The sequence below is a fragment of the Aedes aegypti genome, chromosome 1, assembly GCF_002204515.2.
Source record: "Aedes aegypti strain LVP_AGWG chromosome 1, AaegL5.0 Primary Assembly, whole genome shotgun sequence".
NCBI lineage: Eukaryota > Metazoa > Arthropoda > Insecta > Diptera > Culicidae > Aedes > Aedes aegypti.
In genome coordinates, this window is record NC_035107.1 from 247,768,101 (window position 1) to 247,795,532 (window position 27,432).

A 27,432-nucleotide genomic window follows, 5' to 3' on the forward strand; every position below is an offset into this window, starting at 1 on the left:
AGGGGTCGTACACAAATTATGTCACGCTCCAAGGGAGGAAGGGGGTCTGGCATAGCGTGACAAGCCTTAGAATTTTTTAGAGGACCCATACAAAAAGCGTGACAGGGTGGGGGAGGGGCTCGAAAATGACGAAATTTAGCGTGACGTAATTTGTGTACCATTCCCAACTCTACGGTGAACTCTACAGTATCCAGAAGGTGACCAAAGCTGGACGGATACGATGGACAAGGTATGTTCCAAGAATGCCGGACAGCAACCCTGCAAAGATGGTGTTCGCTTCGGATCCGGTCGGTACAAGAAGGCGTGAAGCGCAGCGAGCTAGGTGGGCGGATCAAGTGCGTATCGATTTGGCGAGCAAGGAGCAAAACCAAGGATGGAGAGATGCAGCCACGAACCGAGTATTGCAGCGTGAAATTGTTGATCTGTCAGTGTCAGTGTTATCTGTTTAGATGTTAAATAAATAAATGAAAAAAATGAAATCTTATATTCAACTTTGAGGTACAATTTGTAGAAAGCACATTGGTCCCAAAGCCATATATAAAAAGACAAAAATGTTTGCACCTAAACCTTCAGTTTTAGACATAAAGTGTCGTCGGGAAAGTTTCTCCATATTAATTAGACATTTTTACAGTGATGTGAAGATAGGGTGACCCATATGGTTCACGAGATCAGAGTACAAACTTCCCAGTAAACACACGATCGTATATTATAGGATATAAGAGTACAAATGTGGAGGCGATATACGCACATTTTGCATGCAGCCGTATGGCGCATGTACGTATATCGCCTCCACTTTTGTACTCTTATGCGCTATCATATACGAGTTTGTGTTCACTGGGTTTTTTGTTGACGTCTTTACTGCCCATATAGCCATAACTGTCCCATATTGAAGAAGTAGGAATTGAGAAAATAGCGGTCAAAATTTGAAGTTTGTTTTCTCATACAAATTTTGATAATTTTCTAGTACATTTCTGCACGCCATTTTTATTTAGCACCTGTGGATTGTTTTTTTTTTGCTTCTATTGATCAGTAAAAAATAAAAACTTAAACACAATTCACGTTTTGCAGTTGCTGGGTTGAAAGTTCATATAGAGACTGTTATGCCTTTATTTTTAATATGGGACTACACCAATTTCATTTTTTTTCCGCAACATTTTCAAACAAAGTAATGTAAATTTTGATATACATAGTAGAGTATATATTAAACTATACATGTTGCGATTAAAAAAGGTGTCAATTCGAAAATCCATAGGGACAGTTATACTTTTTTGGGCAGTTTAGGCCTATACAATGTTCTAAACGTTTTAGTACAATCAATATGTGCTGAAGAACTCTTTTCTATCTATCCACAGTCAACTTTCCCTAACTCGATATTAAAGGGACCATCGAGTTAGGGAGGTATCGAGTTACAGAACACTAAACCAATGCAACTGCGATCCAAGGGACCATCGAGTTAGCCATGAATACCAACTGTTTCGGCCAGGATGCGACGGCCCTAACTTTATAACCGACGGGACTCAGGGCGACAAGAAGGAAATAAACAACTAGTCGACTGTCATCTGTTTTTTTTTTTGCAATTTCTCATCGTAATAGGCTGTTTTTCATCACGCCAATCTGTCATAAAACGGCCTACTTTCTGCACTGAAATATGCAGTGTGGGAATAGTCATTACGCAACTGAAACCAGTGCTGTAATGATTCATTACGCAACGCTTCGTCCCTGATTGTGCGATATTTGCCAGAAAACCATTCGCCAGAATGACATCTGCCAGAAAACCATTTGCCAGAATGTACCATTTACCAGAAAACTATTTGCCAGAATGTACCATTCGCCAGAAAGTACCATTCCCCAGAATTATTTTTCTTGTCGATTTTGATCATGAAATATCTCGGAATCCAAAGATTGCCGTCACAATATTCGACTTGTGCCACTTTTCACATGTTCAAAAGCACTAAATTGAACAAATAGTACGGTAACTATCTCGTTCTTCTCATTTTAAAATTTCTGCTAGTGCACAGAGCGAAGACAATATAACACTGTTATTCTACATCTCTTGCGAGATTTTTTGGCTGTTCTACCTAGTTTTAAGAAAATTTCATTTCCTGTCACCGCGAGCTGTTCTTTATCAGAATATTGTATTGTACAGAATTTCTCGTACAACTACCAGATAATTTTTGCTTTTCAATGGACAGTTTATTGGGGTTGTGTTACTTTGTCCCGAATATCGATACCCCGAATGTCGTTTCCCTGAAAACCACCGAATACCCCGTTTTCTCAAGAAAATAGGTTCCTCGAAAATGTTTTGGCACTCATAATTATCAGAACCTATTGATTATTTCAGGCTGATGAACGGTTCATATGAAATGTCCCCTTCTTTTTTATCAGCGGTTCGTTAAAGTTTCTCCGAACTCAGCATTTTTTCTTGTTTTCTGTATCGTTCTTTCTAGTTCACCACTCTGTCTCTGAAGATTGTTTCTTATCCATTTTGAACTGCATCTATTTTGGGGCCGTCCATGAACCACGTGGTCGTTCAAGAGGGAGTAGAAGTGGGTGGTTCTATCATAATACCACGATCCATACAAATTTTGGGTCATTTTTGGATAAAAATCTGATCCCCAAATCATGATTTACAAATCAAGAAATTCATAAATTGGTTAGGTCATAATATCAGGATCACAAATCATGGTTCCTGGAGTCATAATCATGATTCTTCATAAGCGTAACATCCAGGGTGAAAACACAAACCGGTGTGCTTTGCTTCAACTCATTCGTATCGATCACCCATAATTCAAGATAACGAAGTGGTTCAGTAGTAGAGTACGTTCCTTTCAATCGAAAGGTTCTTGGCTCAAATCTCAGTGCATGCCATTTACTTCATTGAACGGGCGGCACAAATAGTTGCAACGTATATCGAAATCTTGTAAATATCCAATAAACTAGCTCTTAAGAAGCAAAAAAAAACTTTTAAGAACAGCTTATGATGAAAAGAAGGGAGCACCACTTGTGAAATATTCCAAACCATAATTCCCTGTAAAACTTAATAATCTAAAAATATAACATTTAAATGAAACTGAAAAAACAGAAAAATGGCATTTAATAATTATAAAATAGCATAATCTCATGCTATAACATCTATAGAATGATAGTTGCAACGTTTATTGAACAGAAGCAACAAAACTTTGAAGAACAGTTTATGCTGAAAAGAAGGGCGAACCGCTTGTGAAGCCTTTCAAACCATAATACCATTTTACAGGGTCAACATATACTAAAAAAACTTACTTTACTATCCGTCATGCTAAATATCCATTCGTTACATCAGTAAGCAGTATCTTTCATACATAGTGAAGCAGCTTTTAATGAATGCAATCGTTATTCTACTGTATGTTTTTTTCTTTCTAGTTCCAAGGTCCCCCAGTATTAAGTGTTGCTTTTTCAATTCATATTCATAAAACTTCAAATATTTCTGTTGATCGTTGAATGCTCGAGAAATCGATATTTTTATAATATGTACCTAGTCCAACAATTAGATATTCGAAGCTCACTAAGTCAACGGTAGGTTGTGTCCAAGAGACCCTGTACTTTTTTGGAGTATATTAACCAAAATAATCTCACACATTTTTTTAATGCTCTACAATTGCAAACTTGATTTACCTGAAAAAAAAATTAAAAAAAATTCTAGGGGATGGTCAATTCTGGGGAATGGTACATTCTGGCGAATGGTTTTCTGGCGAATGGTACTTTCTGGCAAATGGTTTTCTAGCATATGGTACTTTCTGGCGAATGTCATTCTGGCGAATAGTTTTCTGACGAATGGTTTTCTGGCAAATATCGCACAATCATCATTCTGCATCTTATTCTGTAAACTACTATTACAGTGAAACCTCTATGAGTCGATATTAAAGAGATCATCGACTCATGAAAATATCGAGTCATGGAACAGTAATCATTACGGCATTACGTCCCAACTAGGACAGAGTCTGCTTCTCAGCTTAGTGTTCTTATGAGCACTTCCACAGTTATTAACTGAGAGTTTTATGTGCCAAATGACCTTTTTTGCATGTATATATCGTGTTTCAGGTACGAAGATACTCTATGCCCTGGGAAGTCGAGAAAATTTTCTTTACGAAAAGATCGTCGACCGGTGGGATTCGAACCCACGACCCTCAGCTTAGTCTTGCTGAATAACTGCGCGTTTACCGCTACGGCTATCTGGGCCCCTAGGGACCATCATAGTAACCATGAAATTTTGTTTTTAGTTTGGTTCCATGAGTCGATATCGAGTCATGGAACATCAACTCATGGAGGTATCACTGTATTGCTCCCCACCGAGAGGCAGTGCTCCTGCTCGGTGAGGGATACGAAATGTACACTAAAAATACATGCGATGTAGATCGCCTTTTGTAGGCGCAAGCAGTACGGAGATGAATGGTATGTGAAAGCATTGCGCTTTGGCTGGCTTTGTTGAATGGTCAACTGCGCGCGCTGTCTGCTTAGATGACGCCGATATGAGTCGGAACACCAACTTTTAGTATGGTTCGCTAACTCGATATCGAGATACAGAATATCGAGTAAGGGAGAGTTAACTGTGTTTCTATTTATTTCTATCTTTTATAGTTCGCGAGTTATGATTTTTTTTTAACAAAAAAGTTAGGGTAGAGCTGAAAATCAGTTTATTCTTGATAACTTTTTATACGATAATTTCTCGCAAAAACTTTCTTACGAGCACTTTTAGGACTTTTTATGGTTTTTATGGATTCTCATTTTTTGTCGCCATTAGAAAGATAATCTTTTTCTCTTATCATGATGAAAAGCTTAAGGGACGTGTTTTGTTTAAAAAGATTAACAATAATTTGAAAATAAATAATATTATTTTCAAAATTTTGTGTTATTTTTTTTTCAAGGAAAAAACATTCCCACAGTTATTTTACCATGACTAAAGAAATATGTCAACTTTCCAATGACGAGCAAAGATTGAGAATCCGTTTGCGCCTGTCAGAGATAATAACATTTAAAAACAACATTTTTTCGAAGAAAATCTATGATAAGTCTGCAATCATAAGAGACAGAACAGTAATTTCTTCGGCAAAGAGTTGCGCAATCAAAATTTCTAGTATTTGGAACAAAGTTTTTGTGAGAAATTATCGTTTAAAAAGGTATAAAAACTGCTTTTTAGGTCCGCCCTAATTTATTTGTTAAAAATAAATTATCATCATAGAATATTGTATAGGCCTAAAGCAAAAAGTTTGTATTCTGATCTCGTAAATCATGTGGACCACCCTAATTTCACATCATTGTAAAAATGTCTAATAAATTATCTGTTACTTTCATCTTACAAGAGAGTAATTAGAAGCATACCTTCAAATTTTATCATGCGGTTGTAGAGTTCAATATCTTTGTAATGAAAGCTTCTAACGATTCTTCAACGATCACAACAATGGCGTGAGATTCTTCACAGGCCTTGTCTCTAGCAGTCGCCCATATCCAATGATAGAATTGATTCATACGTGGGTTATTTGAGACTTAAACATATTTTCGAAGAAACGGCTCATTTTGGAGAGCCGTGGCTGAACCTTCACATAAGTGTGATAAGCTGCTCTGTTTTGCTGAAAACCTATGAGCTACTATTGATATAAATGTCTCTAAGCGAAGGAACAAATTTCATCTTAAAAAAAAACTGTGATACACCTCCGTATTTATTTTTATTAAACTTTAAAAAACAAATTAAATGCATATCAAACCTTTAGCACGCAAATGCCTTCAAAATTATGACCCTGGTAAAATATTTTATTGTGACCATGAAAAACACGTTCTCTAAGAACACCTGCATCCTCTGTTACCATACAAATTAAAATGGTCAACAATAAAGTGTCATTTTCGAAGGTGGAAAGTTTATCACCAGAGTATACGGCAATCAGACGCTGTTTCTAACTTTGAGCGGAAAAACCTTCAAACTTCTTTGCTTTATTACATTAATTGTGACAGTAAGAAAAATATGACAAAAATAGTCCTAGATAGCGAAGTTATGTCAAAATATACTACAGTAATCAGAAATTACATTCACTGACGAAAAAAAAAGAAAATAACGCTTATGGATGCTATATTCACGTTCAAATAATTTTCGCATTTTTTATGGGCCATACTGTATGTCTAAAATCTTCCTATCCTATCTTCCTAGATATGGCTTTGAGACCAGTGTGCAGTGTAGCAGCTGCCACAATATTTATTTAATAGACGGAAAAAATATTTGAAAAATTTATAAAACTGCACTAAAAACTATGGAGTATGGCTGTTTTGTTTTTGCTTAAACTCATAAAGTATGAGATATCTTCTCATTCAGATTTCTGCTTGCCAGTTTTGTTTGGTCCTCACGCGTATCAGTTTTATTTGTTTTTGCAATGTAACATTGCAGTGACAGTGACAAACATTGCAGTTGCAGTGACAAAAGGTCGAAAAACAAAAGGTCGAAAGGACAGAAGGTCGAAAGACAAAAGGTCAAAAGGACAAAAAGCCGAAGAACAAAAGAGAAGGGACAAAAAGTCGAAAATATTTTTTCAAAGAAGGAAAAAAATCCACCAAGCATAACATTTTTGACCTTTTGTCCTTTCGACTTCTGTTTTTCGACCTTTTGTCTTTCGACCTTTTGTCCATAAACCCATTGCAGTGTTGGCACAAAAATGATTGGAATGGAGCATAAATTCATATAAGCCTTGGTTTTGTAGATAGATAAAATCGCTTCTTTATTGCAGATCTTAATACCATTCAATAAATAGTAGTTTTCCTATAACGAATCTATATCAGCCGCGTTCGGATTATCAAATAAAACTAACAGATAGCGCTGTTATTACAACATCAAACGATAACTTCACTCCTCAAACGGAACTGATAATCCTTGAAAATATCCCTCACATTCTCTCTAATTGTTTCGCTCCATCCAGAAGCCCACAGCAATCACTGAGCAGCGGCACCGACCAAGCGCGCACCAAGCGCTAAATTACCGGCCATAAATTTCCACGATAAAGCTGAATCCGTTGCCCCGCTGTGATTTCAAATGAATTGTCGTGTGATTGTAACCGATGCCACCAGCCAACAAGCTGGCGTATCCTCCCTTGCCATTGATGAACTGATCGGTAATGTTGATGGCCGAAATGTTACGACCCAATTGACCCTGTAATGAGCAATAGAAAAAAAAGTATAGGATAAGAATCGTCACTGACTCGATACAGGTCCGACAAGTGACCCGAAACGAAAATTTTGGAAATAAAATTTCTAAATTGGGCTCTGGTTCTATGCCCTTTTGGAAATTATCTAAATCTTCGAAAAACCCTTAAAAGTCAATTGTAGCATTATTATTACTCAAATGAAAATGTATAGAATGCGTTGTGTAATAGTTTAATTACGTAACTGATTTCAGTTGCGGTATGATTATTACAACACTTCAGTGCATAAAAGTAGGCCATTTCATAACAGATTTGCAATATGAAAAATAGCTTTCTACGATAAGAAATTGATAAAATGCCATTTACAATTAATTCAATTGTAGAAAACAATAGAACAGATGATAAGTGTATGAAAAAAAAACACATTTAATAGAATTCCATAAACCTGTTGGAAAACATGGCAATGTGACAATAAAACCTATTGTATTTTTACAATATTTTATTAGGGGAAACCAACCTTCAGTGGATAGTACAGATCCATGGTCTTCACTTGCAGGATGGAGGAGGACTTGATGGCAAAGGTGCGGTTCAACAGGACATCGTACGGTCCCTTGTAGCCCCAGAAGTAGTTGTGACTCTGGCTGATAACCAAAGCTCCGAAGGAAACCAGAATGAGGGCAAACACGATGGTCTTCATTTTTCCAATTGTAGAGATATTGGCACTTTACAATCACACTTTTCACTTTCTGTCGCTGCTGTGACAAACTCGGAACTGATATCGGAACCGCCAATGAAGACTTATTTTATAGCACCATTGCAGACGCGGTAGTCTAATACTGCACCCTTCTAGGGGAAGTTGTTCGACCAATGTTATCTTATCAGAACGTATTCTGTATCTTCCAAGCAGGTGATTGTAATTGTTTGCAGAATGATAGATTTTGAGGTATGAATGAGAAACAGCATCGGCCTTATTCACTGTCTTGCAATAAACAGCCTCCAAAACATTCGCTCAGGTGTTTGTGAGCTAGCTACTTAGCTAAGTGGATGAATCATATCAGCACGCGAGAGGTTTTCACTTATCATTCGATGAAATGGACAACCTATCAACAGAAGTGTAGATGAGTCGTAACACTTGATCAAACTGACAAATTTTTGTTATACAAACAGGTGATAACACGATTCCCACATTATTGTAATCGAACGAAACAAAAATGTAGTCATGAACAATGTCTTACGCTGGTTTGAAGGGGGTTCCCTGAGATTTGCTGGAAATTTATGAGATGAAACAGGAAATGGTATGCTTGTTGAGCCTAAGGCTCGTGGTATGTCCATTGCAAAGATATTCTGCATGTCTGGGTTTGATTTATGAATGTAAAGGATCTTTTCTTATTTGTAATTGATTTGAATTTCCTGGGCATAGACAGCAACAAAGAAAAGTTCTCAGTTAATAAATTATGAAGTGCCCAACAGAGAAGCATGCTTTGAGATGTAATGACATAAAGAAGAAGAACTAAAAGCGACTGCATCAGAGATCTTATGATAGCTAGCATCTATCATATCGCTAGCGTTACGTCCCTGCTGTATTGATCTAAAACTTCACCCAGCACTTCAAAATTGGAAAAGCTGGCTCAGGGTCAATGAAGTCATGCAGTGCTCCATTGCGAGCTAACTCATCAGCCATTTCACTTCCAGCGATGAAAGAATGGCCAGGTCATACAAGGTTTGCAGAGTTGACTGAGTTCAATTCTTCCAATTGAGTTCGACATGCGATAACAAACTTCGACCTTGAGTTGGCCGAAGCAAAAGCTTTTGTAGCAGCCTGACTATCTGAACAGAATTATATGACTTTGCATGTTACGTGCTGTTGTAGTTCTGATTACACTGTACACATAAGAGTAAATATTTCTGCCTGAAAACGGTGCAGCGTCTACCAAGTGAGTAGAACTGGCTCAGCCTTAGCTCACGAGAATATACAACTGCACCAGTTCTACCTTCAAGAAGGGAACCATCAGTGTAACATACTATATTGTTTGACACCAAATAGCCAAACGTCCACTCTACCCGTGAAGGGAATTGTCTGGTGAATGTTCTGCAAGGAAAGTGACAAGCAATTGTTAGATAACTTGGAGCTAGGATAATTTTGTCTTAATAGCGTTAGCGTAGTTACGGTATACTTCGTAGATTGGATACTAGCAACATTAATGTTTCGTTTGATTATCTCATCCAGACTGAACAAGGCTGGGGAAGAAACCTTGAACCAATCTTGGATAAAATTACCAAGCGCATGAATATTGATATTCCTGGCCACGCCCATCTTTGCCGTAACTTAGGATAGGGGAAGGAAATGTTAATGTAGCACTTACTTAATGAGAGGCCACCGACTCAGCGCAGGGTTAGGAAAAAATCTGAAATTCACTCTACAGTAGCCAAACAAAGCAAATCACAGTCAGCGTAGCCAGTGAAACTCACGCCCATTGCTGCTGTAGGCAAAAAACCTTGAAAATTGCAAAACACCCGTTGCTAAGGGCAACTAAAAACTAATGTAGAAAAATTCTCTATTTCCCGCTGCATTTCTCGCATTTAGAGCCTTCAATGACACTACTGATTTAGAAATAGTAGTTTACGGAACAAGTTGCAGAATGATGATTTTTACAGCACTAGTTGTAAATTTATGCTACGAGGCTTGCCGAGTAGGATAATTACAACGAGTGCTGTAAAAATCGAGCTCTGCAACGAGTTACGTACAACATTTTTTGCAATTTCGTAGAAGACCACTTGAGGGTATCAGAAATTATATCGGAATGCATTCACCATTATTTTGCAATTTCTGAAAAATTGTTGTGTAATTATTCATTATGCAACTCAAGACAGTTGCGTAATGAGAAAGCGTTGTGTAATGAATCATTACAACACTGGTTTCAGTTGCGTAATGAATATTCCCGCATTGCATACTTCAGTGCAGGAAAGTAGGCCGTTTCATGACAGATTGGCGTGATGAAAAACAGCCTATTACGATTAGAAATTGCAAAAATTCATTAAGGTGAAGATAAATCGAAGCCAAACCTTAAATTTTCAAGGGCACGGATCTGGAGAACCGAACACCCGTTTGAGCTGAAAATTTAATCGATTAGTCATTGGCTGGTGGTGACCAATCGATTGAGTTTTCAGCTAAAACGGATGTTTGGTTCTCCAGATCCGTGCTCTTGAAAATTTGAGGTTTGGCTTCGATTTATCTTCACCTTAACCTAACATAGGCTACTTGATGAGATTCACGTTTTTGATCTACTATACTGGGAAGAGCCACGTGATTTTTGAAATTCAAGCCTACTACTATTACTATTCCCAGCACTGCTCATAAGTGCTACGGAGGAGGAGGTTGGGAGAGGTATTCAGTCAGGATTCACCTATTAAGCTGGCGATGTACCCAGTACGTAAGTGTTTCAATTTAATCTTTTGATAGTCGGCAATCATAAGAGAAAAAAGTCTATTTAGCTTTGAAGATAATTAGGTTTCTGCTCAGTATTAAATATCCCTCAAGGTCATCGGATAGTAATGAAAAACACGTTCTGAATATGTACACTCCCGTGCATAAGTTTGGGTTCACCCCCTAAAAAACATGCAAAAGTGTTCAGTCCATATCTCTGTAATTACACGTTCAATTGAAACTCTCTAAGCCGCATTCGAAAAGTAAAGAGTTATTCTTACTTCGTATGTATTTTTCCAAAAACATTCTTTGAACTTTTACTTAAAATTGTGACATTTTTCAAAAAACACACTGAAAAAACATTGCTAATTTTTTCAGCATTGGATCGACCAAAATTTTAAAACAAGGTGTCATTAGAATCGTAATCTTATATTCTTTGAATAACACTTATAAAATTTTGGCGGAAAAATCTGAAAAGTATTCAAAATCAATGAAACAGTCAGTCAAGTCATCGTGCAAAAGTTTGGGTTCACCCCTCAGTATGGTGTATCGTGCAAAAGTTTGGGTTCACCTGAATTTACTTAAATCTGTGAAATCTCAAACCAATCATGTACGTGCCATTATTTGCGCTCAAATAAGCTTTAAAGTTTCAAAATCGGTTGAAAAATGGCAGAGATATTGACAAAAATCATGTGCGTTCGGCTCAGGTGAACCCAAACTTTTGCACGATTTGCATCATACTGAGGGGTGCCCAAACTTTTGCACGATGACTTGACTGACTGTTTCATTGATTTTGAATACTTTTTAGATTTTTCGGCAAAAAATTTACAAGTGCTATTCAAAGAATATAAGGTTAGGTTGGGGGCCCAGATAGCCGTACCGGTAAACGCGCAGCTATTCAGCAAGACCATGCTGAGGGTCGTGGGTTCGAATCCCACCGGTCGAGGATCTTTTCGTAAAGGAAATTTTCTCGACTTCCCAGGGCATTGAGTATCTTCGTACCTGCCACACGATATACGCATGCAAAAATGGTCATTGGCATAGTAAGCTCTCAGTTAATAACTGTGGAAGTGCTCATAAGAACACTAAGCTGAGAAGCAGGCTCTGTCCCAGTGGGGACGTAATGCCAGAAAAGAAGAAGAAGAAGGTTACGATTCTAATGACACTTTGATTTTAAATTTTGGTCGACCCAATGCTGAGGAAATTAGATATATTTTTTCAGTGTGTTTTTTGAAAAATGTAACAACTTTAAGTTAAAATTTAGTATAAAAAATTCAGAAAACGTTTTTGAAAAAATACATACGAAGAAAGAATAACTCTTTGCCTTTCGAATGCGGCTTAGAGAGTTTCAATTGGACGTATAATCACAGAGATATGGACATAACACTTTTGTATGTTTTTGAGGGGGTGAACCCAAACTTTTGCACGGGAGTGTAAGTAGACAATAATCCTACAAGAACTACGCACTGTCTACTGCCTAACAATAAACAGACCGGAACGCACAAACCGAACAATAATTTCAATTATCGAAAACTCGTGAAAAAAAAACATAAAAGCGTTCGAAAACCGACAACCAGTTCCGCAACAACTAACATGTTGAAATGCGTTATCGAACAAACTTGCCCGGAAAACGAGAAAAAAGTCCGATTTTAGAAGTTTCGAAACATTGCAAATTACTTCACATCTGCATTCATGCCGGAGCGCAAAAATCTAATTAATTCTATAATTTTACGCTTAACAATAATGGAACAAACTCACCGGGTTGATTAATTGTAATCATGTCTGTCCCCTCCGGACTGAAACATGTGTTTCGTCCAAGATCCCACGGCAGCTAAATCCAGCTGAATCAACACCGGAAACACAAGTCATATCACTCACTTCACTTTCACCTATATTCATTATATATTTCTTGTACAAACTAGTTAAATTTAAACAGTGTTCAAATATATAAAAACGCAAAATCATAAAATTTTTGACGGCGGAGAAAAATTTTCGCGTCCAACTTATATTGTAAATTTCATACCTTATCGAACGCGACGATTTGTAATCGTCACCGATGAAATCGTCACCATAATCGTCGCCAGCCAAGCAACCACTGTGAATGAAATATTTCACCAGTCTTACCAACGCAATGGCAAAATACCTCCTTTGATTCATTTTCTGGCGTTTGACGTTTTATCCGTTTTACCAACACAAAAGCAAATCACCTCCTTTGACTGGTTTGCTGGCGACGATTTTTTAAGTCTGTTTGAAAGTTGGCGGCGCGTTTTGTTGTGAATGAAACAGACAATATCATAGCACACTTCGATCTCCTAGGACAATTTTGTCTTAAGGTGAAGATGAATCGAAGCCAAAGTTTAAATTTTCAAAAGCACGTATCTGGAGAACCAAAAATTCGTTTGAGCTGAAAACCTAATCGATTGGTCACCACCAGCTAGTGACCAATCGATTAAGTTTTCAGCTTAAACGGAAGTTTGGTTCTCCAAACTTCACCACCGTTGGTTCCGCAACGAAATGTGTGTGTCAGGCCTGCCCATTATTTTTGGCTCTTTTTCAACATAAATGTTTGGTGCGTTCGCAAGAATAGACCGATATGAACAAAATTTATCTCAAATGAATGCTTGTAGTAGGGAAGGTGTACCGGTATTCGCCATGTATCAGTTATTCGCCACCCCAGATTTTATACCGTTTTACTACATATATGGTTGCCAATTGTTTCGTGTTCGCTAAATTGCTTTAAGATGATACGGAAACATTCTTGGAAACCCCCAAATTTTCTTAGAAAATAATAGAAAAAAATCATTTTTCTTAAAATTTTTGCTCCTTTGCACCTATTTTTCGCCACCTGTTCCTGATTCGCCACCCTCCATAAGAAATCAACGTAAGTGGCGAATTCAGGAACCGAAATTCAAATCGTGGCGAATATTGATGCAAGTGGTCCAGTATTCGCCACCACCATTTTTAATACAAAAACAAAGTTTCTGATTAGATTTTATATTTTCCCTGCTGAGCATGGTTTGAAAGCTTTCGTTTGATGTATTGACAGTAACCAAAGGTCTTTTGATTCATAAATAAACAATATTTTTTCCTTAGGGTGGCCAAAACTGGTACACTTACCCTATATCTAACTAATCCTTGCTACAAATTTTTAATTTACATCCTACTCTTTGCTAGCGATGCAATTAAGTTCAAAAAATGATCCGGCCCGCAGGCCGGACTGATTTTTACCTTTGCTTGCATTGCTAGCGAAGAGTTTGATATATATTTAATATTTTTAGCAAGGATTAGACAGAAACACTACCAAACATTCATTTGAGATCAATTTTATTCATATCGGTCTATTCTTTCAAACGCACCATCCATTTATGTCGAAAAAGAGCCAAAAAGGTTGGGCAGGTCTGGTGTAGATCTACGATTTACTAGATTTCACTCCAGTAGATCCTTTACCCATAAACAGTAAGAACATGGTGTTTCTTGTTTAAGATGTATGTGTAGTAGGGCGATTCAAAATTTAAAAATGTTTGAAAATCCATTCTTCCATATGCTTATTACCATCCTTACAATAGAAATAGTGTTCTTTGAAATTTTCAACTTTCTAGGTGGCGATTTAAAGGTGGCCCAAAGACATTGTACGTTTATATGGAAATTACTAAGGAGAAATTTTGATAAGTGTTCCAAACACTCTAGTACTGTAATGTAAGTAGAAAATTATCATCCCATATTGAAAACTCATTTTTCACACCTTAATGAAGGATATGGCTGAAGAAACAAATCCCTTTTGAGCTAATTTTGTTTGGAATTTTTTTGCATGTTTGCAGGGCTATAATCTCATATTAAGCTAAATACTAGCGAACAAACTCATGAATATCTCGGATCATCGTCGGATTGAATTTCTCTCTTCAGAAAAATTGTTTATTATGGTTTGAAGAATGAGTTTTTACTATGGGATAATAAGTTTGTAACTACATTACAGTACTAGCGTGTTTGAAACATATCTCAACATTCTCCATAGTAATTTCTATATAAACCTACATTGTCATTGGGCCACCTTTAAATCACCACCTAGAAAGCTGAAAATTTCACAGAACACTATTTTTATGGTAAGGATAGTAAGGAACATATGGGAGATTGGATTTTCAAATATCTTTAAATTTTGAACCGCCCTAATGTGTAGTGGCGCAACGTCGAAAAGAGCCTCGAGTTCTCACTTCGCCCTTTTGCCACAACACATTGGCATATGAATGTCGAACAACTGTTGTGTAAATCCATTTGATCTACTTAGGTTTGAGGCCCAAGTTTTACCAAAGGTTCGCCGGCATTGACCGAAGACCATGCAAGCTTTTTTGATTCTTAAATCAATGTGAGGTTTTCAGGAAAGTTTGGAATCTAGAATGACTCCGACGAACTTTACTTGATCAATCACATTAATCTCAGTGCCAAAAAGACGTAAAGGAAGAATTCCATCACGGTTTTGTCTCTCCGTAAAAATTACTATAGATGTTTTATTTGGGTTAATAGAAAGGCCACCAACCCTGACTACCTGAAGAGCACTTTGCATCAAGTCGAATAGGGTGCTTATGAACATACCAACTATAAAGCTAGATAGCCGTCGGCGAATCCATAAGTTGAAAAACCGCTATTATTGAGTTGCCTCAATAGCGTATCTATTTCCTTAGATGAGTGGTTAGAGTCCGCGGCTACAAAGCAAAGCCATACTGAAGGTGTCTGGGTTCGATTCCCGGCAGGCTCTGTTCCAGTGAGGCGTCAATGCCAAGAAGAAGAATAAGAAGAATAAGAAGAAGAAGTGCTCATAAGAACACTAAGCTGTAGAGTAGACTCTGTCCCAGTGAGGACGTAATGCCAAGAAGAAGAAGAAAACGCTATGACACCTCCCTTACAAAATGACAGACTAGCTTTCCCCCGTTTGTTTTCGACTGTCCTGTTAACTTTCCAAAACTTTGTTTTCAGACGAATACGTCGGAGTCCTAAACGAATGCAACAGTGAAAGAATTCCCCAAATCGATTGACCCATTTTCAAGCCAAATTGTGACACACAAACACCATTCCATTTTTATTTATATAGAAAATTCATTCCATACAAATTGTATGTGAGTCCAAAATCCATGCCAGTCTTCTACGAATTACGTTAATGTTCCGATGAAATGGAAAATATCAGCTAAAAATGCAGTCAGGGTTCCTCAAATATGTTAAACATACTGAACAAGTTTTCGCAAAACAATATAAGTTTATCAAATTAGATTAGATTAGACTACCCATGACCTAAATGCACTTTTTTTATAACATTCCTTACCTAATAATCCAGTAGTTGTGCATGCGAACAGAACTTATTTCTTCACAAAGATTTGAATTATACGAGGGACACGGGTTGACATGAGCACATACACTAAGTTATCCACTAACACCTGGTAGGGTGATGTGCTAGTATCCATCGTATTAAGCAGTGATCAGTGAGAACTGCAATTTTTCCAGTATTGCAGTGAATGATGCTGATACAAACCGATGCCAAACAATTCTTTCTCAAAACGGCTTTGGCATTGTACAATAACATTTTGATAAATCTTGATCTGTTTTTGGAAATAATGCAAAGAAAATGCATCTTACCGTATTCTCAATCCGTCGTATCGTTTTCAACTCCGTGTGTATTGAGTGGTTAAAACACAACATATCAACGCTATAATAAAATGTTTTACTAGAAAATATAGATCTACGGGCATCTCCCTCCATTCCTTCAGCATGATGGAATATACTAATTTCCTTTAAAATTAATTGTTCCTCATCAAAATTCAGCTCAAACATATGAACACAATTACTTTTGACCGTACAATTCTGGCATTTGCTCACAGTACAGCGAAAACAACACAATCAAAGGAACCGTATTTTTACGTCGAGCGTCGCGCACACATTGATGCGCACAAACTTTTTTTTTTTCTCAGTACGACGGATTGAACTTTGTTTACATTCTCAATTATACGCGGCCGTTGAGGAAATTTCGTAAAATTTGGGGATTTATTGAAGTTTTACGGCGTGTGATTGGAATGAAATCCTTCAGTGAAGAAGTACGAAGGTTTTCCATAGTGAAAATAAGTGCCCGGCGATGTAAGTCACACAGGGGTGCGGAAAGAAACTTGTGTTGGAAAGTGGTGTGACTGATGTCGATCGCTAAACATTTCTCTCAAATCGTGTTCGTCCATGCGATTTCGGTGAAAAGGTGTAACTGAAGTTATTTACCGAAATACAGTAGTTTAATTGCATTTTTTGGTGTACAGGTGGACGAATCATAAAAGCTTTCACAAAATTACATTTAGAAAATGAATCTATGTTGCAGGTAAGTTATAATATCCGCCGTAGTGGAACATTTTAAGTTTGATACGACGAATAGTAGCTCTTACGACGAAGTAGAACGAAACCCTATGCCTAGTGTTTATTCAAATAGTTTAGCGCAATGTGGTATAAATTGAGTTTAGCGAATAGGCCAGGGTGTTATAATAGTGACCGGGTGTTTAATTCTATATGAATTATTGAACTGGTAAATTATGTATGCGTTTACAGATGAGAAAAATAAAAATTAATCAAATAGTCTCTCCCAGTCAACTTTTGAATTTCAATCTTCCACAAATGCACATATTATTTGAACGAAATTGTTGAAAGATTCAAGAATGCAGCTAGGAACACAAAGCGGTATTTTCCCAGCAATGATTGTGCTGGTGTATACGTCGACCACCCGGACATGGGCAGTAGAGTGGAATTCGTATTTTTCATTCTATGTATTTGGTAGCAAAGATAGTTTAATGCGGTTGTTAGTAGTGTCCACTGCCCATAAAGGCATAACTGTCCCATATGGAAAAAGTAGGCATTGAGAAAATAATACTCAAAGTAGATGAAAAACCGAATCTAGCACTATACCATCTAATTCCACTATAATTTGTATCTTTTGACAGATACGCGTATTTCAATCTCAACTCGGAAAACCATCATCAAACTGATTGGATGTGTTTCCTTCAAAGGCTGTCTTCAGTGTCGTGTACTAGACTCGACACTGAAGGCAGCCTTACAGTTGAGGTCGAAATACGCGTATCTGTCAAAAGATACAACTTATAGTGGAATTAAATGGTATAGTACTAAATTTGGTTTTTCATCTACTTATAGGTATTCCACTAAACAGCTCAAAGAATTTATTATCTATACTCAAAGTTTTGAAGATTGCCTTCTCATACAAATGTTCATAATTCTCTAGAACATTTTTGTATGACATATTAATTTAGCACTACCGCACAGTTAACTAATTTAACTACTATTGATCACCAAAAATAAGAGCTTAGACATAATTCAAGTTTTTAGCTGCTATTGTGATTAGAAGTTCATATAGAGACTGTTATGCCTATATTTTTCAATATGAGACTACACCAACTTCATATTTTTCCACAACATTTTCAAACAAAGTGTGTAAATTTTTAACCTTTCAGTCGTCGCGCAGTTTGCCGCCGTCAGAACCACTACGCTGATGTTGTGTACGATAAGCGAGGTTTTCTCACCACTGTTGTACAGAATACAACAGCGCGACGACTGAAGTGTTAAATGCATAGTAAAGTATATATTGAAACGTGAATGTTACGACTAAAATAGGCGTTTGTTCGATAATCAATATGGGACAGTCCCTAAGCTTATCAATAATTTGATCATTACTGATAAAAAAATGCCCCTTTGACGCCATTGGTTAATATATTGTCGTATTATTGCACCGAAGTAACAAACATCAAATAAAAGTAAATCATTTCCTGCGAGAATAAAATATAGAGGGCCTCATAACCGGGCAGTGGTGGGAAGCATCACGCCGTTTACGCAAAATGAACCAAAGTTAAACAGGAGCCACATTCACACGCTCACGAACCAACAGCGACCGATTGGCTCACAGATTGTTGCATCGGAGAACCAGAACAAAACAAATGTAAAAAGAGCGTGATTGCTGGATACGAGCAAAGTTTGTTCGCAAGTTTGGCCGAATGTCATTTGGCCCGATTGATGTTTGATCGAAACGACATTCGGACGAATGTCATCTGGCTGAACGAGTCGCTTGGCCGAAACACGAACAAAAAAAAATCAAATTGCTACAACACTGATGTGTAGGATTCATAAGTGTGGTCCAATAACTGATCAGCTAATATTTTTGATTTGAAGATGTGATGGGACGCCATGTTTGTCGCTATATAAGTGCTCCAAGAGAATGACACAATAAACCCGTTAATTCAGCACGAAGTTGTGAACTCCGCACATCGCGTCACGACTCGAAGCTGATGGTTTGGTTCGTCTCTGGGTTACTAACGGTGTGCTAGGGTTTCAAGTGTTTCTTAATGATTTCATCAGAATGTTTTCCTTCTTTTGAACAAATGATATACTTTCGAATTATACTGGTTTCATAACTGTTGGCAATAATTACGCTTATATTTTAAATGGGTATTTTACCTTCTTTGAATCATCGGCAGTTCTTTTGAGTTTATACTGATATAGTGATTATCTGCATTACACTTGCCTTAATTTTCATAAGAGATTTATCCATCTTTTGAAAATAGGCGGTCAAAAACTGGCTACAAACGTTATGCAAAAACCTCTGCTGGTAGCTATAACCGCTAGCACAGAAGCGAATAATTTCTTACATTTAGGATATTCTTCTTTTAGCACTACCTGTTTCTTGCACAAACACTAAAAGCTTATTGTTTGTATATCAATGATCCTTCTTTCAGAATAAGCTTAGGAAGTTATTTGAAAATCAGCTTTGGAATTCATTACAAATGCATGCTAGCTGTAGTTCACTATGGTTTTCAATTTCGGCCAAATGGCTTTCAGCCAAATGGCATTCGGCCAAATGACCCGGATCCGTTCGCAGTCGTTGTTTTCCTGGACCGACCGGGAATCGAACCCAGACACATTCAGCATGGCTTTGCTTTGTAGCCGCGGACTCTAACCACTTGGCTAAGTAAGGCCCCTTTCTTCTTATTATGTTTTATTACTGACTTCCCCTGTCCTCCATTCTCAAACATTCCCCATCTTCTAACACCTTCCAGCAGTTTTTATGTAAGCATTACAGATAGAGGAATAGAGGTCAATCAGATGGGCTTTTATAAACAGTATAAGTATCATAACGGTGATAGTATTCCAATATCGGTATTAATAAATTTATCAGACTCTAACATCGTTTTTATATAGTATATTTGCCTAAAATAGGGGCAGTAATTTTGTACAATTGTTTGCCTTTGTATCATCATCAATTTCGATCATAACGTGCTTATCGATAATGCTTAGTATTCAATAAAATACAAATATCCTTTTTTATTGGTCATATAAGTAATACTGTTCACTAGTCAATGCAACATAAACATGTCTCTACGATGAATGGAATTTCGCTCATGCAGTTATGATGTGGATCAGCTGCGAGGCGGTGCTAACTGCAATGACATTTGCACTTCACATCACAATTTAAATAATGCTCACCCATATAGTCTGAGTGCAGTGTGTTCGAGCTATGATTGTTGTTATTAATATTCATTGTTGGTTATCGAAATTTTGTTGTTTACGATTGTTATAAAATGTTATGTCTTCTAATTCATTTGACCGTTTGGTGTTCAGTCCGCTTAGATACAATCTTAATTTACACAGCTACACATGCTTCTGAGATATCCGAAAACAAGTTCATTGAAATTGTTTAGAATCAAAATGTCGAACGCCAAAACGTCGATAGCAGTCATTTTTCAACACCAATGTAAAATTATTTTCCAAATATTTCTCTTTCATTGTGATCGATAAAATATGCTTTGAATAACTTTTAGCACATAGCAATTCATTAATTCTTTCAAAAGAGAATCATTCTTTCAAGTAATTCCCGTCACCCAACCGTTCAAGTAGTGCATTAAAACCGAGAAACTTTGATGAGAATACCATATAATTATGAACTCTTATGTAATAGTTTTTAAAACGCATCACCCTAATCAAAAGCACTTAATTTAACCAAAGTTGCTTAATATCCATCATATCAGCTGATGGCTGATGGTCTAAAAATATCACTATCACTTGCGAGCTATCAATATCACTTTGATTTGACAACCAACAACAGTGATGCGACAGCGCACTCTAGATCATAATCACTACGGAATGAGTGATCACGTGGTAATTATACATGCTATTACTGTTTTTCAGTGACCAACAAATAGTTTCAATCTATCTGCAACACTGTCAAAAATATCGTACCGATAAATTGCCACTTTAACTGCTTAAGTTAAGGCTAAACTTAACCCATCAGTGATATCCATAGTCTATCGCCATCAATGCACTTGTGATGGAGTAGACAGCATGATGTTGATGTTAGGGGAACTGGGTGTAAAATGCGCCATCGGGGTAAAACGCGCCACCGTTGTTTTGAACAAACGACGTGCTTTGGGACGCTGTTTTTCACCCGAGATAATAGAAAATGTATTGAAATGCTTACCTATATATATTTTTAAGTGTTTTCCTGGCAAAAATCGTGAAAAACTCAAAAAAACGATTTTTGCTGTTTTCGTTGTAATTTTGTGTTATTTTCTAGGTCATTTTGCAGGTCGATATACAACTAAACTTTTGAAACTATCATCGAGAATCGACTTGTGCACTCCCATAGTTTGTACTCCATGCGAAAAAAGTGTTGAATCTATCCTTAAAAAGCGTATTGAAGGACTTAAACTTTAATCAACTCGTGGGGCAAAACGGCCACACCTATTTCATAACACCAAAACAGCCGTTTGAATTCAAATTCCAGCAAACGTAATGCCAAGTAGTTACGTGCCAATTTGAACCTTACAAATGCACATTTTTCGAATGAGCATGTACACTATAATCGAACAATAACATCTGATCAAACGCCCTTATGTATGCAACGTATTTGCAAGCATGATTGCGCATGCGTGCGCGCGAACGACTAACGCCGAGATCAGGTGGCGCGTTTTACCCCGCAAAAAATAAAAATGCAGATAAGCAAGCATTTTGTAAAAATTGATTTATTAACTCCAGAAAAACGAAATTGGATGGCTGTTTTACTATTTGATAGAAAACATGTTTGTCTATGAGATAATGATTTAAAAAGAGCTTATAATAATGTTCTTCATAGCTAAAAACGCTTCCTTCCTTGGAGGGCGCGTCTTACCCCCAGTTGCCGGCCTATACAAATCAGCAAATTTTAAGCGTTGAAAGTGACAGCGAACAACTCTGAATTTAACTGATTATCGCCAAACAATTCCGTTTTGCATTTAAACCAATTAGAGACCCAACACTTCCCCCAATTAAGCTTTTCATTGTTCTCGTCTTAACAAAGGTGACGTGCCGACTACCAACGAAGAGAAAACACGTGGACAAAGATATACGCGCGCCATTATTCGTTTGACACATTCGTGCAGGTCCACACTACTAATCATCAATCATGCTCGTATTTACATGCTACTAGGTTTTCCTATTGTCTAATCTAGGTACGTGGAAGATTGTCCGAAAAATATGCTCGCAAATGTGAAACTGCGAAAGGAATAGGGTAGATGGAACGGTATTGGACATGGTACCAGTATTCGCCACCCATCTCCTTTGCTCCTTTGCACCTCGTTTCGCCATGGTATTCCTAAATTAGACACCTTCCCTAAGAAATCAATGTAGGAGGCGAATCAGGCACATAGTGGTACACCTACCCTACGACCATGTGAGCTACAGGCCACCGATGATGTGCTGGGTCATAGTACTCACTCATATGGAGCAGCTTGGTATTTCACACCTTTTGCAGGGGAACATACTAATTGAAACCCTACGCAAGCTCACTTTCAGATGCTCAAACTAAACATCAAAGTTTCGAGTGTACAAAAAGCACCAACACGTAGGACAAGGAGGCAAAGGACATTGTCATTTAGTGGGTATTATGTCAAGTGGCATTAGACGTACGATGCTGTGTATATGGTCTTTCTCGGAATAATGGCAACAGCTGTTGGCCAAGAAGCCCTCAATGATTAATGGTTTGAATCTGATGCTCTTGCACACGTATGGAGGTGTTCATCAGGCAATAACCGTAGGATAATAGTTATTAAAGTTGATCGGTTCACATCTCGCCAATGGTGTGAAGCCAATTTCACGCAGAACAATTCCGATGCGGAAGGAGCACACTTGGCCTCATTAGGAATTCCAAGCTCGTAGCCCGGCAACACTGAAGTTCAGTATTTCTCCATTTACACCATTCCGTTCGACCTATTTATAAGGGCTTTTAATGAGTCTTTACGTTAGCTGTGGCAAGCAGTGACGAAAAGAGCTTCCAAAAGCGGGTGGTTTCTTCGCTGCTAGAAGGTTGAAGTAAAAAACTGGTGTGAATTGGATTGCTGTACCACAGATATCAGGATGATCATAGTAACATTTCAAACATTACATTCATTTTTTATATTTAAGAGTTTTGGTTAGATAAACAAAAAACACCTAAATATAAAAAATAATGGTAAAATCGGTAAAACTTAATTAAGCATTTATTAAAATATTATTAACAATTATAGAGCACAAATCTACGCAATAAAATATTAATTTATTGCTAAATCGAATAACGAAACTAGCTGTCCCGCCAAACTTCGTCTTGCCATCAAGTAGGCTGTTGGGGATTTTTTTTAATTTCCGTACGGGTTTAGGCCGAAAGGTCTCAGATTTTCATGAAACTTTTTCCACAGGCAGGGCTCATCAATATATGAATAAAAAAACTGAGAAAAATTCAAGGTCGCCTATTTTCCCGGAAAACTCAGTTGGATTTTTTTTTGTTTTCCCCTGACACTACTTACTTTGAAAAATCATAACTCAAGAACGAAGCATCGTAGAAACAAAGTTTTTTATGAAAATGAAAGCAAATTTTCTCAGAAATAAAAAAAAATATTAACTGGAAAAAAAAATTTCCACCGTTGAGAAAATTCGTAAAGAAAAGCCGAAAAAACTGCTCCAACTCGTGGAAATTTAAAAAAAATATATATATTTGAGAAGATAATTTCATAAGCTTTAATCGCTGAAATTTTTGAAATGTACTTTTTTTTCGTTTTTGAGTTATGGCCAATTTTGTGGAAAATGACCATATAAGTCTTTTCTTTGAAAACCCATATTTCAATCGAAGAATCGGAAGAAAATGGCTAGAGATGCTAGTATTAGAAAGTCAGCAGAAATTAATAACGCCAAACAATTTTTCGAATGGGCTGTGTCGCAAAAGGTGGAAGACCAATTTAAAAAAAATGGGAATTTATCTATGCAACTGAAAATGACTATTTAGAGGCTGAAAAATTTCTTCAGGAAAGATTTTCTTACCTTGTTGCGATTCCTGGAACAAAAAAATATCATTCATTTATACCAAAAGACGAACGAAGCATTTTTGCTAGTGAATTCTCAGATGCACATGAAAACCAAGAAAATACTGCATGCTTTGTTCTTAATAATACAAAGAAACGAAAATCTTCTGGTGTTAGCAACCAAAGACAATTTTCCCGGTTGAAAAAATAGATAGTATTAAGATGAAAATGTAAGTTTTATACTGAATAATTGAATAAATAAAATTAAAAATATATTAATAATAAGCTTATTTGTTCCATAGAAAAGAAAGAATCCCTTTTCAGTGTAATGAAAAATTGAGGCAGGAACAGTTTTTTTTTCAGTTTTTCTTAGCGGTGTAATTTTTCATGAAAAATATCATCCATTCCGACTTATACTTCATTAAAACCAATCCCATATCTTTTTTTCAGATGTTTTAGAAAATTTGCAATTGCTTTGATAAAAAATCTTTATTTTTCCGATGCTTCGATTGAAATATGGGTTTTCAAAGAAAAGGCTTATATGGTAATTTTCCACAAAATTGGCCATAACTCAAAAACGAAAACAAGTACATTTCACAAATTTCAGCGATTTAAGCTTATGAAATTACCTTCTCAAAAATATATTTTTGAAAGTTTTCCACTAATTGGAACATAATTTTTCCGATTTTTCTTTACGAATTTTCTCAACGGTGGAAAATTTTGTAGAAAACTTTTTCCAGGTAATATTTTTTTTTATTCCTGAGAAAATTTGCTTTCATTTTCATAAAAAACTTTGTTTCTACGATGCTTCTTTCTTGAGTCATGATTTTTCAAAGAAAAGGCTCAAAATGGTACATTTGCACATTTTTTACAAATTGGCCATAACTCAAAAACGAAAAAAAAAGTACAAATCAAAAATTTCAGCGATTAAAGCTTATGAAATTATCTTCTCAAAAATATTTTTTTTGAAAATTTTCCACGAGTTGCAGCATAGTTTTCCGGCTTTTCTTTACGAATTTTCTCAACGGTGGAAAATTTTGTGGAAAACTTTTTCCAGTTATTTTTTTTTATTCCTGAAAAAATTTGCTTTCATTTTCACAAAAAACTTTGTTTCTACGATGCTTTGTTCTTGAGTTATGATTTTTCAAAGTAAGTAGTGTCAGGGGAAAACAAAAAAAATCCAACTGAGTTTTCCGGGAAAATAGGCGACCTTGAATTTTTCTCAATTTTTTTTTATTCATATATTGATGAGCCCTGCCAGTGGAAAAAGTTTCATGAGAATCTGAGACCCTTCGGCCCACTTTTTACGGAAATAAAAAATCCCCTGTTGTAAAACGTCATGTAATCCCCCATACAAAATGACACATTAGTCTTCTCCCGTTTTCCCGATTATTTCGAAGACTTTTCCAAACATTTCCTTCACACGGTCATGTCGCATCCCTTGTTGAGTGCAACAGTGAAAATCTTACGTCAATCCGTTCATCCATTTTCAAGTTATTTCGTGACATACAAACACCACTCCATTTTTATTTATATAGATATATATAGATAGATACACTCCCGTGCAAAAGTTTGGGTTCACCCCCTCAAAAACATACAAAAGTGTTCTGTCCATATCTCTGTGATTACACGTCCAATTGAAACTCTTTAAGCCGCATTCGAAAGGCAAAGAGTTATTCTTACTTCGTATGTATTTTTCCAAAAACATTTTTTGAATTTTATATACTAATTTTTTACTTAAAGTTGTGACATTTTTCAAAAAACACACTGAAAATTAATATTCAATTTCCTCAGCATTGGGTCGACCAAAATTTTAAATCAAAGTGTCATTAGAATCGTAATCTTATATTCTTTGAAGAGACCCCACGAAATTTTTGCGGAAAAATCTGGAAAGTATTCAAAATCAATGAAACAGTCAGTCAAGTCATCGTGCAAAAGTTTGGGTTCACCCCTCAGTATGATGCAAATCGTGCAAAAGTTTGGGTTCACCTGAGCCGCATGCACATCATTTTTGTCAATATCTCTGCCATTTTTCAACCGATTTTAACAGTTTAAAGCTTTTTTGAGCGCAAATAATGGCGCGTACATGATCGGTTTGAGATTTCACAGATTTAGGTAAGTTCAGGTGAACCCAAACTTTTGCACGATACACCATACTGAGGGGTGAACCCAAACTTTTGCACGATGACTTGACTGACTGTTTCATTGATTTTGAATACTTTCCAGATTTTTCCGCCAAAATTTTGTGGGGTCTCTTCAAAGAATATAAGATTACGATTCTAATGACACTTTGATTTAAAATTTTGGTCGACCCAATGCTGAGGAAATTGAATATGAATTTTCAGTGTGTTTTTTGAAAAATATAACAACTTTAAGTAAAAATTTAGTATACAAAATTCAAAAAATGTTTTTGGAAAAATACATACGAAGTAAGAATCACTCTTTGCCTTTCGAATGCGACTTAGAGAGTTTCAATTGGACGTGTAATTACAGAGATATGGACAGAACACTTTTGTATGTTTTTGAGGGGGTGAACCCAAACTTATGCACGGGAGTGTAGATAGATTTGCTCCAATGTTTCAATATTGTACTTGCTATATAATTCATTGATACTAGAGACCTCTTCGGGATATTACAACAACGAATCAATATTTGTACAGTATGAAACATGGCCTGCTTGAAAATTTGTTTGTAAATCAAAAGTATTTTATTAAGACAAAGTTCCAATTTTCGATTAATAAGTGGACACTTAATTTTTATGTTTAATCGTGACAACATACCTACTTGAAGGTTTCTAATAATAAGCTTTTGGTTTGGGTGCGAATATTGTTTGTTGTAAGTGTTTTGGAAGTATTGGCAGAAATCTTCCATTTTAGCAAGAATGAATAAAAACTAGTGATCCTTTATATGAGAGATTAGCGAAAGAAAAATGGAATGATTTGGCACAGACCAGCAGTGCTGAGTTTGCTCGGCGTCGAGAATAATATTATAACACGGACATGACTTTCTCATTGCTAAAAAGTGTAGTTTGTTTCGTTATAGATCTTTGAGCTACATTTCCAAACTAATAAACAGCAGAATAAATTACTAACTAAATATCGCATTGACAAACACTCAAAAGAGGTAAATATTTCATATTTTTTGCTCCATGCAAAACAACTTTCACCGAAATAATTTCAAGCGTAATTTCACATTACTCCTCAAGAAAAGTTCAGAACAAACATAACGCATGTTCGTTTGGCTCACGCTTTGACAGCTCTCGCTGCTCGATTGGCTCACACTTTGACAGAAATGTCAGCTTCCGCGTATCTCTCTTATGAAGGATCACTAATAAAAACTATCCAATCTTTTTAGCAGTCTACTACAGATGACATGCTGACTTCGTCCATTAGCGGACAGGCCTGTGTCATCTCTAAACAAAGATTTTTGACGTCCTTGAGGCTACTCGGGCAAGTCAGATGTGAAAATTTTGTACAATATTGGTCCCAGAAAGCTGTTTTGAGGAACTTAAAACAACTGAGCA

The 27,432-nt window shown here is 36.6% G+C and overlaps 2 protein-coding genes across 2 annotated transcripts in view; one reads left to right on the plus strand and one right to left on the minus strand.

The window, feature by feature from the left end:
* The window catches only part of LOC5579498 (helicostatins), a 153,887-nt gene that overhangs the window by 102,993 nt on the left and 23,462 nt on the right, over positions 1–27,432 (plus strand). The gene's annotated exons all lie outside the window — the stretch shown is intronic.
* LOC5566457 (probable salivary secreted peptide) lies at positions 6,712–7,951 on the minus strand. Its single transcript, XM_001650788.2, has 2 exons — positions 7,675–7,951; positions 6,712–7,165 (listed from the first exon to the last, which is right to left on the minus strand). The coding sequence occupies exons 1-2, from the start codon at positions 7,852–7,854 to the stop codon at positions 6,992–6,994; spliced, it is 354 nt and encodes a 117-aa protein (XP_001650838.1). The 5' UTR covers positions 7,855–7,951; the 3' UTR covers positions 6,712–6,991.

Excerpts from the sequence above, each read along its gene's own strand:
- LOC5566457 (XM_001650788.2), bottom strand. The coding sequence starts at position 7,854 with ATGAAGACCATCGTGTTTGCCCTCATTCTGGTTTCCTTCGGAGCTTTG. Across the intron at positions 7,166-7,674 it reads ATCTGTACTATCCACTGAAG|GGTCAATTGGGTCGTAACAT; the intron begins GTTGGTTTCCCC and ends TGCTCATTACAG.